Genomic DNA, 17718 nt, shown 5'->3' on the forward strand with positions numbered 1-17718 from the left:
AATTTCACTTTGAAGGTCATTCTATTTGTAAAGAGAATGAAACCGACGTTTTTTGTCGACTCGAGGCGTCGCATGAAAGACGAGGCGTCGCAGGAAAGACGTGATGAGCAATATTTCTTTGGGTCGATTCCAGCTGCACGTTCCAGTGCGAAATTCCAAATATCTGACACATACTAGAGAAAATACACCTGACGACTCGTAAGAGAGACTGACTGTGTACATGGCTGAAATGGAAAATGTTACATCATGCACATCTTCCACGAGCACTACCAAACTGATACTCTAGTATTTCCAGGCTTGAGGAATATGATGATTAAAATTTCATACTTACACGAGCTTATTTTAAGTTTACTGCTGACACAGTACACAGACAATAGAAGTTTTCAAGCTGTTAAGCCGGAGGTAACTGGAACAGTGACTCGAATTGTCTGTTGTTCATAGATGAACACCGCCATGGTTTGTGGCGGGCAAATCGACGCCAACATCTTCGTAGACGACCTCGTGAGAGGCCACAGGAAGTGGTATCCTAGGGGCCCATTCCTCTTCAGTTCCCAGAATCACGATGTACGAAACTGTTGCATGTGACAGCAGGACTAATGTGGCAATTGCTGAAGGGAGGTATACGCTCGCTAGCTTGTGCCACGAATGGTAAACCGTGTTTTGATACCTTTCACGACGATAATACCAAAGGGCATATTCCAGCTAGATACATCAAGGCCCCTACACTGCACCTCACACCACAAACGCCTTAAGGAGAGTAACTGGTCAAAAGGTGACATTTTCAGATTATTATCTCTTAATAATATTTGATCCATCTTGAAAAACGTGATGCATCATTTGTCGATTAATTTCCATTGTAAGAATAGTTTTTATTTTTCAAAGGTAATAGTGCAAGTGTAAAGAAACCCAGTCACTCTGCACTGACTTCCTTAAGTATCTCTATCCCCGGAACTGTTAAATCTAGAAGGCTACGGTTTTCAGCTATTTATTCTCTGAATTAATGTTAATGTTCGTGTTAAGAGGCTGGATGCAGTGTGTGATCAGAAATGACGGTATGGCACATGCATATTGCGGAGAAGGACTCTAAATGTTAAAGGTAGACTTACAGACAAAAACATTGATGAACTCCAGCAGTATTGTGGAATGGCAATAAGAAACAATACACATGACCCCAAGGGATAAAAGAACAGTGTGGGATACATTCATCCACAAATTATTCACTGACTATACACCTACACATAGTCTTTGCCCAACTGGTGCTGATTCATGTTGCAAGTACCGCAAAGATCAGGCAGCTGGTACAGAGGAATAATTTAGGCACAAAGTAGCATACCATCTGCAATGATGGAAGCTACTAAACCAATATATAGAGTGTTAGCTCATTCTGACCTTATTTTCAAATGTCTCTTTGGTCGATCGCAAAGCCCGAATGAGTCTATCAGGAATGTCATTCGGACCGGCATACCAAAAACGTCTTTGCAGGAATGAAAACTCTATGCTTGGGTGTTTGTGACGCTGTGATAATGTTTAATGACAGTAATAAGCGAAGAAATAGGGTACTAGAGCAACTTGTTATCACTTCAGGAGCCAACACACTGCACGCCTTCCAACGAATGGATCGGCTTAGCTTCATGAAATCCCAGCGTGTAGCAGAGAATATGACTAAAGAAGCAAGAGGCAGGAAAAGAAAGAACCTTTTAGGTTTGCAGGACGATCAAGAACAGGATCCACATAATGCTGATTATGGGCCTGGTTATTTCTAGGAGCTGCCATGCCTCCATATGTGAGTTAATATCAAATGATACGTTTAAACTTGCTTTAGTGAAACTGACTTTTTCAAAAATATTTGACCGCTTGTCTCGAGAACTATTACAGATATGTATTTCTAATTTTGCACTATGTTCTACTTACAGGAACAAAAGTGGATTTAAAAAAATTGAACATAAATATTAAAAAATCGTAACTAACTAATTATTTGTCTATATATTACGATTCTGGTTCAGTAATCAGAAAAGAACTGAAACCATACTTCCCAAAAATTTCAGATCTCTCTCTCTGTCAAAGGTTCTGAGATAATGGTCATGAACATTGCAAATTTAACACTGTAGGTATAGGATGCACGTGCTCCCCTTAAGCAACGAACGGACCTTCGACTGGCCTACCCAGCCCCTTGACTTGTCACCCAGTGAGCATATGTGCGATGGATGTAAGCCACACTGCGTCTCTCTCAGGCGTAGCACGGAATTCGTCAATGCGGCATTCAGACGCTATGTTGTTCCATGCCACAATAAATACAAGATTGTATTCGTGTCTGTGGGGGTGACACCTCATACCGATGACGGTGGACATCAGTTCCGAATGGAAGGAAAGATTAATCATTTATGTGATAAACATCTCCACAAAGTCGGATAAATGTCGAACTGGTGCTTCATTGTGTACCATACTTCCTTCAGTGTATTTCCATGAAAAAAAAATGAAAAAGAGAAGAAGTCGGTGTATTAATTCAGCACCTATAAACGTTAAAAATTAGTTGCGTGTGTCAGAAAATACGCTACATTTTCCGCACTAAATTTTACGACATCCGCACCTCGGTATACACACAGGAAAGCGGAAAATAGAGTGCCCAGAGGGAAGAAAGGTACAAAAGCGAAACTTTGCAAATAAGTACAGTGAGATTCAATGGAGAATGATCCAAGGCTGTTGCTAATGCAAATGCCTACAGATCTTACAGTGGCGCTGCATTCAGGCAAGGGACCCTATTTAAGGCCGGTATTACACTATCATATTTCTTTGTCAAAGTTGATATGTCAAATATTTATGTCAAAGAAATTTGTTGGTGTAATAGGGAACTTTGTCAAATATCGCCTGTCATCAAATAAATATGATCAAATCTAGGGCCTCGCTGTAGATCTGATCCTAAAAGCCGCTTGTCTTCTGTTTACTATAATGTGAAATGTGACCATTCTGTCACCAGTCGTGTGTTTGTAAACATGGCTGCGAAGTTTAATTCGTGTTTGCCGTCGACTACAAAATTAATCGAAATGTATGAATCTGATGAGGTGCTTTTCAACGTGAGGCGCCCTGAATACAAAAATAGATTAAGAAGACTGGAGAGCTACAAAAATATTGCGGAGGTCTTTAGCCGTGAGATACGGCCCGGGTGCATGGCTGACGAGACGAAAAAGAAAATTAATCGCCTCCGCTCAAGCTACTCTCACGAGAAAGTAAAAGTTCGTATCGACATACTTATTTCATTAATTCAAAAAGTCTCTCCGCAGTGCCGCATGATTGTCAGCCGCGTGTGCTGTATGCCACAGCGAATATACCAAAATGAAACTCAGAGAAACACAAGTTATTAACTTATTGAATATTCATTTTTACTTACAAATTTTCACATTAAATGTTGAAAGTGTCCCCCCCCCCCCCCCCCCTATTGTTGAATACACATTTCATTTCGTGTAATCATGTTTCCAAACACAAGCTGTAACATTTCTTTTGCAACACAAGCAGTGAAAGTGGATATTGCAGTTTTCAATTCATCGATGGATTTTGGACTGTTTTTATGTACAATTGCTTTCGCTGCACCCCAGAAGAAAAATTCAGGTGGTGTTAGATCAGGCGATCGTGGAGGGCAAAGTCCCTGTGAACTTAATGCGATCACCATAAACATCACCAAGCAGTGACAATGAAACGCGAGCTATAGGCATGGTTGCACCATCTTGTTGAAAATAACCGTTCAGTATTTCACTTAACACAAGTTCTCCTATGAACGGGTACAGAATATCACTGCAGTATCGTTGTGCGTTTATTCTTTCGTTGAAAAATATGGGATCCACAATCCGACGTCTAGAAGTTGCAATCCAAACTCCTATATTTTCACAGAATGAAGTGGTTCCTCATGTATACACAACAGACTTGCACATACGAGAATTTTGCGAGTTCATGTATCTGGATAAATGAAACCACGCCTCATCAGTGAAAAACGTTTCGTTGAGAATATCCCTTCCATTTTGTTGAACGAAATTTTTGAACCATTGACAATAATGCAGTCTCTTGCCACGATCAGTATTTTTCAGTTCTTGCATGACTGTCACTTTGTACCGGAAAAGTTCTATTTTTTCCTTACAGCTGAGTGGGCCGTTCTGACACTAACATCGATTTCCTTGGCGTGTTTCCTTACTGACTTATTTGGACTTATGGACATTTTATTGGAAATACCGAGTAGTTTATCCTCACACAAAACGCTAGGACGACCACTTCTCGGTGCATCTGTCACTGAACCCGTACTTCGAAATTTGTTAATCAAATCTCGCACAGTATCTCGATGTGGGAGTGTTGTCTCCGGGAAAACTGAATTAAATGTTTGACGAACTGAAACTGTGTATTTACCGCCAGCTATGAACATTTGTTCGACTAAAAACACACGTTCTTCAGTGATTAGCATTTTAATAGTGAGAAAAAGGAAACAAACGAACAAAGGAACTAAACTTAAACGTTAACGTCAACACGTAACGACACGCACCAACGATACTACTGACGTTGGCTGAGATAAACGAAACAGTGGAATGTTGGAAGAGTCCACTTGAAGGGAAATAACCCAGGCAGGCGAACAACCATACGGCACTGCGGACTTTTTGAACACCCGTATGTTCTGAGCTCTCCAGTCTTCTTAATCTGGTTTTTTACTCAGGATGCCCCACATTGTAAAGCGGCTCATCAGCTTCATACATTTCTATTAATTTTGAAGTTGTGGGACACAAAATGTAATTATTACTTCGATCTGCAATAAAAATAGTTCTCAATGCACATACAGTGTATTAAACATTTATTTACTTTCAGATATTGGTCCTTTAGTGCTTTATAATTTGCTTCCCACGTTTCAGGTATTATTTTAGTTAATGCGCACTGTGGTATTGGAGTGCTGTACTGTAAGCTAGAATAACTCTCTCCTGTAGCAAGAAACCAGAGTGTTATGGTGAGGCTGTCTTCTGCAGATACAGCAGTTCTTAAGTGAGTATTGTGCTTTGTTGCATGACGAGATACTTGACTGAGCAAATACTGAAGTGTATGCTCATCCAGTCTTAAGTAATTTCTGTAGGACTTGACGTCCTCCACTAGAAGCTCACGTAACAAATTTTGTGTAAAGCTTTTACCGTCTCGTCGTAAAATCCACGGCTTCACCCACGTACATTTCTATTTTTCCCCCGCTTCTCTTCCAAATGCGCAGACAGTGCAATTGTGGTACATGCAACTGCTGCGCATAATAACAAGTTGTTGTCAGCCATCTTGAACTTTGACGAAAAATATGACAATAGTGTAGTACCCCTGTTTAGCGCCACATCAAATATCTTTGTCAAACAAATTTGAAGAATATTTGATCATATACTTGCTCAAATCTTTGTGAAAGGAGTATGGTAGTACCTGGTGAACGAATCATACACGTGACGACCACACCCTGACTCAAGGAGGATGGTAGTAGACGCAGAATGCCAGCTAGATGTGTTAGACGACATTTCTTACAGTTAGCCAGTTTTGGAGGGGGCAACCATCGGCATGAGAATCGCACGCTGGTCGACACGGCGAATGGCAGTGGACACGAGATGGCATCCATGTGCGACGCACCACGTCTTTAGCGATTAGAAAGACGATAAGGCGAGAGGATCGAAGAGTCTTGTGGCAAGCGATCAGGGATCTTACAGTGACTGGCATCATCATACAAGCAGATGTACGAGTGCCAGTTGTTCCGCAAACCGTTTCCAGACGCGTTGCGAATTTGCAGTACAATCGCTCTTGCTGTGCACTGCCGTTAACACTCAGACATCGAAGACTCCGCCTGCAGTGGTGCCAAACCGAAATGGCGTAGACTGCCATAGACTGGCAAAACGTGGTGTTAAGCCATCAATCCCCATTCGTTTTGGGGATGAATGACAACAATATACGGGAGTTCAGGCCGCCTGGTTCCACCCACTCTGTCGCGCGCTAAATTGCCCACTAGGAAACGATACCCGAACCTCTCAAGCTGCGTTATGCTGATACCGTTCTTCGACCCCATGTGGGATCTTGATTTTGGGGTTAATTGAATCTCTATATGGTACGTTCAATGAATTTCATTTCGATTCGATGCTCCCCTCTATTTTACATGTTCCTGAGTGTTCCGGATATATTTGGATTGGCCTATCTTAACTACCTCGCCCTATATACAGGGTAGCCCATTTATCTTGACATTTTTGCCACAAGCGAAATAAAAAGTGTCAAGTAAATGTTGTTAGTTGCCAAGGGACTATAGCCAGCATGTAACTTCGTCTGTTACGAAGATCTGAATAGCGAACTACAGTTTTATTCGCCTACGCACTTCCTCTTCTCAAGCCCTGTTCAAAACCTTATCACAGTGCACCATTCACGTAGACATGACGTTGTTAAAAATGTACGAGGGTGGTTTGAAAAGTTCTCGGAATGACCACGAGAGGTCAGCGCTAGCGCAACGAGTTGTTCACGATATTCATGGGACTGTTGTCAGTAAACACGTGCCACGTCAGTGCTCTTGGAAGTAGCTGTGGCGCTGACGTGGCTCTGTTGTTCCCGCATAGTGATTTGCCAAGATGGAAAAGATCGAGATCCGAGCAGTGATTAAGTACTTCGTAAAGAAAGATATGAAAGCAAAGGACATTCATGACGATCTGCGGGGGGACTCTGTTCCTTTATATTCAACTGTTGCCAAGTGGACAAATGAATTTAAATTTGGTCGAGAGAGCTTAGATGATGATCCGCACAGTGGTGGGCCAAGATGTGTCACTACTCCAGAAATCATTGCAACATTGCCCAAAATGGTCATGGAGGATCGCCGATTCAAAGTGCGTGAAATTGCTCAGCTTGCCATCTGAAAGGGTATATCACATTTTAACTGAAGAATTAGAAATGAAAAAATTATCTGCAAGATGGGTGCCGTGACTCTTGACGCTGGATCAAAAACGCCTGAGAATGAACGTATTGGAACAATGTTTGGCCCATTTTAGGAGAAACGAACAAGATTTTTTGTGCCGGTTTGTGACCACAGATGAAACTTGGGTGCACTACTATACCCCAGAGACAAAACAACAGTCAAAGCAGTGGAAACATGCTGATTCTCCGCCACCAAAGGAAACAAAGACAATTCCTTCGGCGGGAAAGTGTTCTGGGATGCAAAGCGGATTCTGTTTGTAGATTATCTCCCCACTGGGCAAACAATTACTGGAGAATACTATGCTAACCTCCTGGACAAATACCAACAAAAGATACGCGAAAAAAGGCCAGGTTTAGCAAAGAAGGAAGTCATCTTCCATGACAATGCGCGCCCGCACACATGCGCCTTCGCCATGGCAAAATTACACGAACTAAAGTATGAATTGTCGCCACAACCGCCTTATCACCTGCTATGACTCCGTCAGACTTCCAACTCTTCCCAAAATTAAAAGTTTTTCTTGGCGGACGAAGATTCACTTCAAACAAAAAATGGATAGTTGGAGTTGACAGGCCGGCCGAAGTGGCCGCGCGGTTCTGGCGCTGCAGTCTGGAACCGCGAGACCGCTACGGTCGCAGGTTCGAATCCTGCCTCGGGCATGGATGTGTGTGGTGTCCTTAGGTTAGTTAGGTTTAACTAGTTCTAAGTTCTAGGGGACTAATGACCTCAGCAGTTGAGTCCCATAGTGCTCAGAGCCATCTGAACCATCTTGGAGTTGAGAACCATTTTGCAGGCCTCGAGGGAGCTCACTCCCGAGATGAGATCAAAGCACTGGAACATCGTTAGACAAAGTGAATTAATCTACGAGGTGACTACATTCAAAAATAAAAGTTTCAGTAATGTAAGTACTTTTTTTCTAGTCCGTTCCGAGAACTTTTCAAACCACCATCGTAGCATAAAATTTGACTTTGACTCTCGTGTACTAGCGAACAGTGCAGGCACCTGGCGTAACTTAACTCGTCCACCTGACGTAGTTCACACCAAAACAAATGAAAACATAAGGAAGCATCATATCGAGCGTTCAACGGACCCTCTTCAGTTGAATGGTTGTATGAGTACAGTATACATACACCAAAAGAGAGAAATTGAAAATGCTAGTCATCTATGGAGAATGTAAGTTAGCAGAACAGAAATTGCTGTCATGCTTTCTTATTTACAATACGGGTGCATCTAGAACAGTACTGCAGCACTTTTAAATGATATGTTGACTACTATAAAGATAGTCCTTATTTATTTACATAAACCTTAAAACGAAGACGATTGACTGACTGGTGTGCAATTTTCTTTTGTTTGTATTTATTTACCGTGAACTCCAGCAAGTGGGCGTGTTACGTTACCCCGGGACGCCTACACCTTAATTGTGTGCTAGTACAAGAGAGTCAAAATCAAATGTAGTGCTACTTTTTAATAACGTAGTGTTTCCGTGAATGGTTCACTGTGATAAGTTTTTGAACAGATCGTGACGAGATGAAGTGACTTACCAAATAAAAATTATAGGGTGCTATTTGAAAAATACATACCGCTGTTCGTTTCTTAGTAACGAACCAAGTTATAAGAGAAGCAACCGTGCTGGTTAATGTCCTTCCGGTAGCTAAACATTTGCGTCATATAATATTAATAGCTCATCAGAAATTAGTAAGGTCAGATTTACGCGAATGGCTGCCTGCCATTCTGCTCGACGGTATTCTAATACCATATCAGGAAACAGTTAAGAACTTGGATGTTACTTTGGATGAGCATCTCAACAGGGCAGAGAATACAGTCGTAGTGTGCCAGAAGACGTCCGCTTGTCTCTATGCTCTCAAAAGTTTTGGAGCGTGTTTCCACAGGACTTGAAACGCCAGCTCGTGCAAGCACTCGTTCTACCGAACCTCCACTATTGTGATGTAATTCAACATGGCATGAGTAGTGAAAACAACCATGAATGCCTGTGTGCGTTACACCTGCAACATTCGCCGATATGCTCATGTTAGTGCTTCATACTCCCAACTAGGGTGGCTGCGGCCGGACAAATTTACGTCACTACCACACTCTATGTCTACTTCTCCAGCTCCTCGTCGCGCAAGCACCCCAGTACATTGTTTCAGAGATTAAGCACCTTTGATGCCATCATAATAGAAACACGGGGTCACTGGTATCCTACCTGTGCCCACTCACAAAACAAAAACTTTTTCAAACTCCTTCTCAGTTGCCGCTGTCCGCCTCTGGAACAATCTGCCCCTTACCTTGTGCGAAATTCAATCCCCTGCTGCTTTTAAGAAGAAGTTGAAGCATTTCCTGCTATCATCCTCAAAACGTTTCCCACAAAATTAATGTACAAGGCTACTCCTCCCCTCTGTCAAATAGCAAAGCTAGCGTCTCCTATCTTGCTCCTTTCTCTTCTTCCTCTTCATCTATCTCCATTACCCACACAATCGTCTTTTCCCTTATATTTCCTTAACTGTGTTTCATCATGTCCCTATTCTTCTCCTCCCTTCACCATCAGTTTCCCTCATACCCACTGCTGCTAGCACTCCTATCTAAAATCTGTCTTCATCATAATGTCTAATTATAGCAGTACTTATCATCTACGAATATAAACTGTATGTGTACGTATTTTTCCAAGTTTACCTTTGTAATTGTTTATTTCACTTCACTAGATGTAGTTTAACACGCCCATTAAAACGCATGAAAGCAAAATATGCAGAATGCGTGGTTAGATGTAAGAGAGGGCCTGATGGCCCTAATATTACCAAGTTAAATAAATCAATAATAAATAAAAAAATGAAAATATTTTTTTTTTTTTTTTTGCTTTTGGTAAAAAAAGTTATTTGGTGTGGTCAGCATAAAAGGGACATCCTGTATTTACGTTAAATAGAGCTGTTAACAAATGACATCTTTGTCTAACTCCTCGATTTATGTCAGCAAGTCGTTTACCAGGAATAACGTGCTTTAAATAATTTATTGCGTCACTGACCACATGGCACACCGAATATGAATACGGTAAGAGAGAGATATCCTGGCTGCTGCCGTGGAGAATGAAAACCAGAGACGCTGGTTGGTGCCGTACCTTGGCCCCTGCCGAGACCAGCGCCTTGGAGACGGCGGCACCCAGGCCGGCTGCACCGCCTGTAACCAGCGCCGCCTTGCCGCGTGGCTCCAGCCTGTAACACCGGCAATCAGCAGACTGTGAGTAACAGCAACCACGCTACCTGCTGTCGACATCACATATTAACTACTAGCAACAGCATGACTAGTGGTACCGGCAGTGTTTGTGAAGGAAGAAACGAAGATTGGGGTTTAACGAACACCACCTAGATACAAAACCAAACAGGCCGGCTGAGAGCCAAGACTCGGCCCAGGCCAAGATGCGTGATTGGGCCCCATCTAAAAGTATAGCAACCAATTTCATTGTTATTTTAAAGAAGGTTTGACGTTATTTACAGACAACACAGTTCAGGGAATGTTGGAGATACACAAAGAACACTCACTGATTTTAATTTTAAAAACCAACAGCCTCAGTTGCAAAGTTTATCTAGATTTACCTTGGTTTCAGTCAGGATAACCCAACCTTCTTCAGAATAAAAGTAACTACCGTTTGTCCAAAGTGGACATCGTCAAGCTAAAACTAAATACCCATAAATTATCGTCAGACTGTAAAAACTTACCCGGCCGGTGTGGCCGAGCGGTTCTAGGCGCTTCAGTCTGGAACCACGCGACCGCTACGGTCGCAGGTTCGAATCCTGCCTCGGGCATGGATGTGTGTGATGTCCTTAGGTTAGTTAGGTTTAAGTAGTTCTAAGTTCTAGGGGACTGATGACCTCAGATGTTAAGTCCCATAGTGCTCAGAGCCATTTGAACCATTTTTTGTAAAAACTTATCTGAAACTGTCTCGGCCCCACTTCGCGACCGCGATGCGGCAGCCACGAGCGCTGTACTGGAACTGACCGTAGCGTCATGAGGTCCGCCTAGGCGGACACAATACCTTGCGCCTGCGCAGAAACTGTATGATAGTTACTTGGTGGGACAAGACGTGAACTTAACTCCTGACCTTGGATTTATTGGTAAAGTGAAATAAAAGGTATAGCTAAGGAAAAGGGCGTATATGTTATCCTGTGCAGAACGTACTTATATCGACTGTCTTAACATTTATGAAGTATTTGTTGGTCATGCTATGAGGAAGACATCACGTGCTTACAACGTATAGCCTGTATAGGAAAATTTTGTGCTTAAGCACGAAGTTTAACCACCTAAATAGAACTTAGGAGTGGGAAGAATAATATAAAGCCAACATCGTCATCATGAAGACTAGGTCTAAAAATTTTTTTAAGACGTAAATGTTAAGCATTTACTTGGCTATGGTTGCAACGTATGAACATACTAGTCACTTAGCACACAAACGGAAATGGATGTACTTATGAACACGTCTACATCTAATCTGTAACATCCGGCAATACGGGCCATATAAAATGGATGGTCATTATTCAAGATTAGTATATTTGACCTGAAATTCTCTAGAATCGAATCAAAATAAACTAATTCACGTGCCTGATTGAGCTTCACGACGAAGTTATGGTTATGAGTTACAGAAAACACTAAAGTAGGGGATAATGGGCGGCGATGGGGTACTCAATTTGCCTCCATGGAGGTGATCCACACACATACTGTAGAAACTGTGTGTGGAACACTGCCATCATAATTCGGGCCTGGTGACCATTGCCATCGGACTTAGGGAATAACAGCGGAATTATATTTAAAGCTAATGTGTGACTTGGCGAACATCGCTCCCGTCAACACACTTAAAACTATTGACCGACAGAAGTCAATTATGCTCTAAGCTAAAGTGTGACTTGGTCTGAATGACATTACATGCTTCCTGTATTCGTCTGCCGAGAATGTCGCGGTGTTCTACATGGCGTAGTATAAAGGTTACTTTCACGTGACCCAAAAGGAAGAAATCGACCGGCCTGAGAGCGGGTGATCGTGGTGGTCACGGCAACCAGCCACCTATCCCAAACGCAATTCACACCAAACGTGCCAGTGGGGTGTTTTCGCACACGACAGATAAAATGCGGTGATGCGCCATTATCTTCCAACCACAGTTTCACTCATAAGTTCATCGGACTGCCTCTTAGCAGCTTGGACAGGTCATTTCCCAGAAAGTTGTGACACATTCGGTTGATTTCTAGACATGCTGAAAAAATAGCGAATACAATAATATGTTCGACGACGATATCAGCCCATACGTGTACTAAAAATTGTGTTGGTGGCGCATGGCAGCAGTTGAACGAGGTTTTCTTCTGCCCACACGTGACTGCTGTGGATATTTATTCGACCATCTCTCGTAACACAAAAAAATGGCTCTGAGCACTATGGGACTTAACATCTATGGTCATCAGTCCCCTAGAACTTAGAACTACTTAAACCTAACTAACCTAAGGACATCACACAACACCCAGCCATCACGAGGCAGAGAAAATCCCTGACCCCGCCGGGAATCGAACCCGGGAACCCGGGCGTGGGAAGCGAGAACGCTACCGCACGACCACGAGATGCGGGCTCTCGTAACACACGCATCGTCTGTAAACAAGACGCACGATGCACACTATGCCTCCGCAATGCATTACTGCATCAATCACTGTGAAAACCGCATAAGGGTCCGAAGTTATCTGGTCCAAGGGCTTGTACCTCTCGTGAAAGAAATGTGTGAAACTGCTGCTGATGGGGCCACACTTCACACAGAAGTGTGAGTGACACCCACATCTTTCGTGATCGCTCATGTTCTTGTTGAGGGGTTCGCAATACACTATTTTCTCTCCAAATTGCATCGCACAAACTCCTCTCTTGTTGACGCCCTCTTGTCGCAGATGGGAAGTCCTATAGCCACACAGTCTCCGATGTAGCCTCTGGAGCAGTGCGTCTGTGTTGGTAGCGTTGCTCATACACACGTGTTACTAAGCGTCCACCACCTGTAGCTTACCCGTATAGCAAATGTATATGTCCCAGTTCCGCCGAGAAAAAAGCATTCGTGACTGGTGTGGGGTACGACGTACACTGACCATCAACACACCACTGTTTCGCCATAGGCGGTGGCAACACGATGCTGTTTGGTGGGAGAGGAACTACGGACAACAGACGCAATGTACTGCTGTCTTTGTTGTTGTGATGCTACCTCTTGGAGAGCTGCAGGGCTATGTCACAGCCAATCAAGCATACAATATGGCTAGACTGTAGGCAACACACATTACATGTACACGGTGCAAAATGCCTACGCCCTGACACTTCTCAGGGACAAATCAATAATAAAAAGTAATAAAGTAGCCTAGTGTCACCGGCAAGCACCAGCTAACTTTTCTCCATAACAAAACTTGTTGCCCATGACGTAGTATACCACCTCCAGATTGCTACACTACGAAGATGACGTGCTACAGATGCGAAATTTAACCGACAGGAAGAAGATGCTGTGATATGCAAATAATTAGCTTGTAAGAGCATCCACACTAGGTTGGCGCCGCTGGAGACACCTACAACGTGCTGACACGAGGAAAGTTTCCAACCGATTTCACATACACAAACAGCAGTTGACCGGCGTTGCCTGGTGAAACGTTTTGTGATGCCTCGTGTAAGGAGGAGAAATGCGTACCATCACGTTTCCGAAATTGATAAAGGTCGGATTGTAGCTTATCGCGATTGCGGTTTATCGTATTGCGACATTGATGCTCGCGTTGGTCGAGATCCAATGAATGTTAGCAGATTATGGAATTGGTGGGTTCAGGAGGGTAATACGGAACGCAGTGCTGGATCCCAACGGCCTCGTATCAGTAGCAGTCGAGATGACAGGCACCTTATCCATATGGCTGTAATGGATCGTGCAGCCACGTCGCGATCTGCACGAACAGTTCGACGACGTTTGCAGCAGCATGGACTATCAGCTAGGAGACCGTGGCCGAAGTTACCCTTGATACTGCATCACAGACAGGAGCGCCTGCGGTGGTGTACTCAACGACGAACCTGGGCGCACGAATGGCAAAACGTCATTTTTTCGGATGAATCCAGGTTCTGTATACAGCATCATGATGGTCGCATCCGTGTTTGGCGACATCGCGGTGAACGCACATTGGAAGCGTGTATTCGTCATCGCTATACTGGCGTATCACCCGACGTGATGGTATGGGGTGCCATCGGTTACACGTCTCGGTCACCTCTTGTTCGCATTGACGGCACGCTGGACAGTGGACGTTACATATGAGATGTGTTACGGCCCGTGGCTCTACCCTTCATTCGATCCCTGCGAAATCCTACATTTCAGCAGGATAATGCATGACCGCATGTTGCAGGTCCTGTACAGGCCGTTCTGGATACAGAAAGGCCAGCACATTCTCCAGATCTCTCACCAAGTGAAAACGTCTGGTCAATGGTGGCCGTGCAACTAGCTTGTCACAATACGCCAGTCACTACTCTTGATGAACTGTGGTATCGTGTTGAAGGTGCATGCTCGGTTGTGCCTGTACACGCCATCCAAGCTCTGTTTGACTTAATGCCCACAACTGTTCCAAGAAGAAATCTAAAACACTTCGGAACGGGATTTGTAGTACACAAATCCCAGCAACGCGCTAGGAGAGTTTCACATAGATCACATTGCGATATGCATGAAAAACACCAGAGAATTTGTGAATGTAAGAACAAGGAAAGAATTTTTTGAATACGATCACCGCCTACTCCAAATTAAAGCGACATGTATATCCAGGAGACAAATCAAGAGAACCAACAGAAATTTCGGAACAGACACGACGTTCATGCAAATGAACAAGAAAGAAATAATAGAAAAAATTAAGAAAATCGACAGTAGCGACTGGACAGAATTGTCAGAGAAAGTTAAAGAATTGATAAAACGGGCAACCATAGTGGAAAAGGAAACATGACATGTGACAGAGCCATAGAAGAGAGAATACAAGCCTGGAAAAAATGTAGCAGTCATAGAATTAAACAGGATACAGAAGACCACTTCGAAAATAATCCGTAGAGAAAAAAAGAGGTTATGAAAATGACAAACTGAAAGAGATAGAAGAGGACTTTAACAATAACAACACACGAAACTTTTACAGAAAATTCAGAGAAAATGTGAGAGGATACCAACCATCGAGCTCATGCTTCAAAAGCCAAGACGGAACACTGGAGACAAACCCGAAAAACAACTGTGAAATATAAACGCAGCACATTGACACACTGCTAAACTGTGATAAACCGTTGCAGATCCTACAGTTCGAGAAACCAGAATCTATCCTCGATTCCAAACCTCTAACACACGAGGAGATCGCGAAAATATTAAAATCACTGAAAACTAACAGTGGACACAGAGAAGATGGACTCACTGTGGAAATCTGGAAATTAGACCATGACTACATCTCACGCAAAATACACAGAATCATCAAAAACCTCTCGGAAACGGAAAATATACCAGAAGAATGGCAGTCAGCGATAATCAACCTTTCCATAAGAAAGGATACAAAACCCTGTAAGTGCAGAGGAATTTCACTGTTACCTGTGATATACAAAATTCTATCAAAAGCCATGTTAAATCGGTTAGAGCCTTAAATAGATCCGCACATAGAAGAATACCAAGGAGGGTTCAGAAACTGAAGATCATACAATGAACATCTCTCGTGCCCTAGATCAATATTGAAAACAAGAAAGTTCAGGAACACCACAATAACATTCTTCGACTTCAAGAAGGCCTACGATTCCATAGACAGAGGAACACTCTCCCACACACAGGAAGAAATGAAGGTGGACAATTAGGAAGCTAATCTAGGACACATTCACAAACACAACAGACAAAGTAAAGTTTAAGGGAGAGATCTCGGAACCGTTCGAAATCAAGGCAGGAGTGAGGCAGGGAGATAGGCTATTATCCATTCTATTTAATTCGGTTTTGAAGAAAATAATGAGGACATGGGACAAAGAGGTCATTGGGGTGAAGATGGGTAGGCACAATGATAGAACCGTCAACATAAAATGTCTGGCCTTTGCCGATATATAGCCATCATAACAAATAACAGCAAAGAAGCCAGGGACGCTCTAGGGACACTAAAAGAAATGTCAGCCAAAATAGAACTACAAATCTCACATGATAAAACGCAATACATGGACACAAAATCCACAGACAGACACCCAATGGCAATGAAGTTTGGAAAGATAACACAAGTAAATAGTTTCAAATACCTGGGAGAGATTATACAGAAAAGAGGACTGAACGCAACATCCAATGAAGAAAGGATCACAAAACTACAAAAATCATACAAACTTACATGGAGCCATTACAAGAAAAGAAATATTTCCATCAATGCCAAATTACGACACTGTAGTACAGTAGTCCAACCAGAGGCCTTGTATGCCTCAGAAACAACAGCAATCAAGGGAGGAACGAAAATTAAGGAGAATGAAAACAAGTGAGGAAAATACTGAGAAAGATCTACAGGTCAGTTCAGAAAGCGGATCTGGATAAAGAGACCGACGAAAGAACTGTACAAACAGTCATAGACGATGACAAACAACATCAGGAAAGGAAGGACAAAGTTCTACGGACATACACATAGGATGAACGAAAATAGATTGATCAAGAAAATTTTTAATACAGTGGCAACTAATACAGTGAAAACCAACTGGGTAAAGGAAACCATGGAAGACCTAAGAAACTGAATATCTCGGCAGATGACATGACAGACAGGAAGAAATACAGAGAGAAAAAGAAAACAGAAATTTCAGCAATCGCCCAAAGAGAAGAAAACAAGAAGAAGTGAACAGGAAGAAGAAACAAAGCGAATATGAGAGGTTATTGGGAGAAAAGAGACAGAAAAAAATCCCATGTAAATTGACTGTGTTTTAGCGCTGTCCTTAACGGGGCATTAACGTTAATAATAATAATAACCTGTACAGAAAATTGGAATAGAAATCAACATAAACATCATTTCGGCCTTTTTATTGCTCATGAAAACCACACATTCCATGTTGTACCACCATACAGCGAGACCTTCAGAGGTGGTGGTCCAAATTGCTGTACACATCGGTACCTGCAATAGCCAGTAGCATGTCCTCTTGCAATGATGCATGCTTGTGTTTGTCATGGCATACTATACGCTATCCATTGGCGATCAGTGCAGACCCGTCAGTGGTTAGTGGGTCACGTCGTCCATAGACAGCCCTTTTGAATCTATCCCAGGCATGTTTGATAGGGTTCATGTCTGGAGAACATGCTGTCCATAGTCGAGCGATGTCGTTATCGTGAGGGAAGCCATCACAAATTGTGCACGATGGCGGCGCGAATTTTCGTCCAAGAAGACGAATGCCTCACCAATATGCTGCCAATATGGCTGCACTATCGGTCGGAGGATGGCATTCACGTATCGTACAGCCGTTACAGCGCCTTCCACGACCACCAGCGACGTATGTCGGTCCCACATAATGCCACCCTAAAACAGCAGGGAACCTCCACCTTGCTGCACCTGCTGGACAGTGTGTCTAAGGTGTTCAGCCTGACCGGGATGTCTCCTAACACGTCTCCGACGATTGACTGGTTGAAGGCATATGCGACACTCATCGGTGAAGATAACGTGATGCCAATTCTGAGCGGTTCATTCGGCGTGTTGTTGGTCTCATCTGTACCGTACTGCAAGGTGTCGTGTTTGCAAAGATGGACCTCGCAATGGACGTCGGGAGTGAAGTTGCGCATCATGCAGCCTATT

At 43.1% G+C, this 17718-nt stretch overlaps 1 protein-coding gene across 4 annotated transcripts in view; it reads right to left on the reverse strand.

The window, feature by feature from the left end:
* LOC126473500 (15-hydroxyprostaglandin dehydrogenase [NAD(+)]-like) overlaps nucleotides 1-17718 on the reverse strand; it is a 229221-nt gene that overhangs the window by 120293 nt on the left and 91210 nt on the right. For all 4 annotated transcript variants that reach the window (XM_050100586.1, XM_050100588.1, XM_050100587.1 and 1 more), the window contains exon 3: nucleotides 10047-10140. In XM_050100586.1, coding sequence (XP_049956543.1) covers nucleotides 10047-10140 — 94 coding nt within the window. The remainder of the gene's footprint in view (nucleotides 1-10046; nucleotides 10141-17718) is intronic.

The sequence above is a fragment of the Schistocerca serialis genome, chromosome 4 (assembly GCF_023864345.2).
Source record: "Schistocerca serialis cubense isolate TAMUIC-IGC-003099 chromosome 4, iqSchSeri2.2, whole genome shotgun sequence".
Classification (NCBI taxonomy): Eukaryota; Metazoa; Arthropoda; class Insecta; order Orthoptera; family Acrididae; genus Schistocerca; species Schistocerca serialis.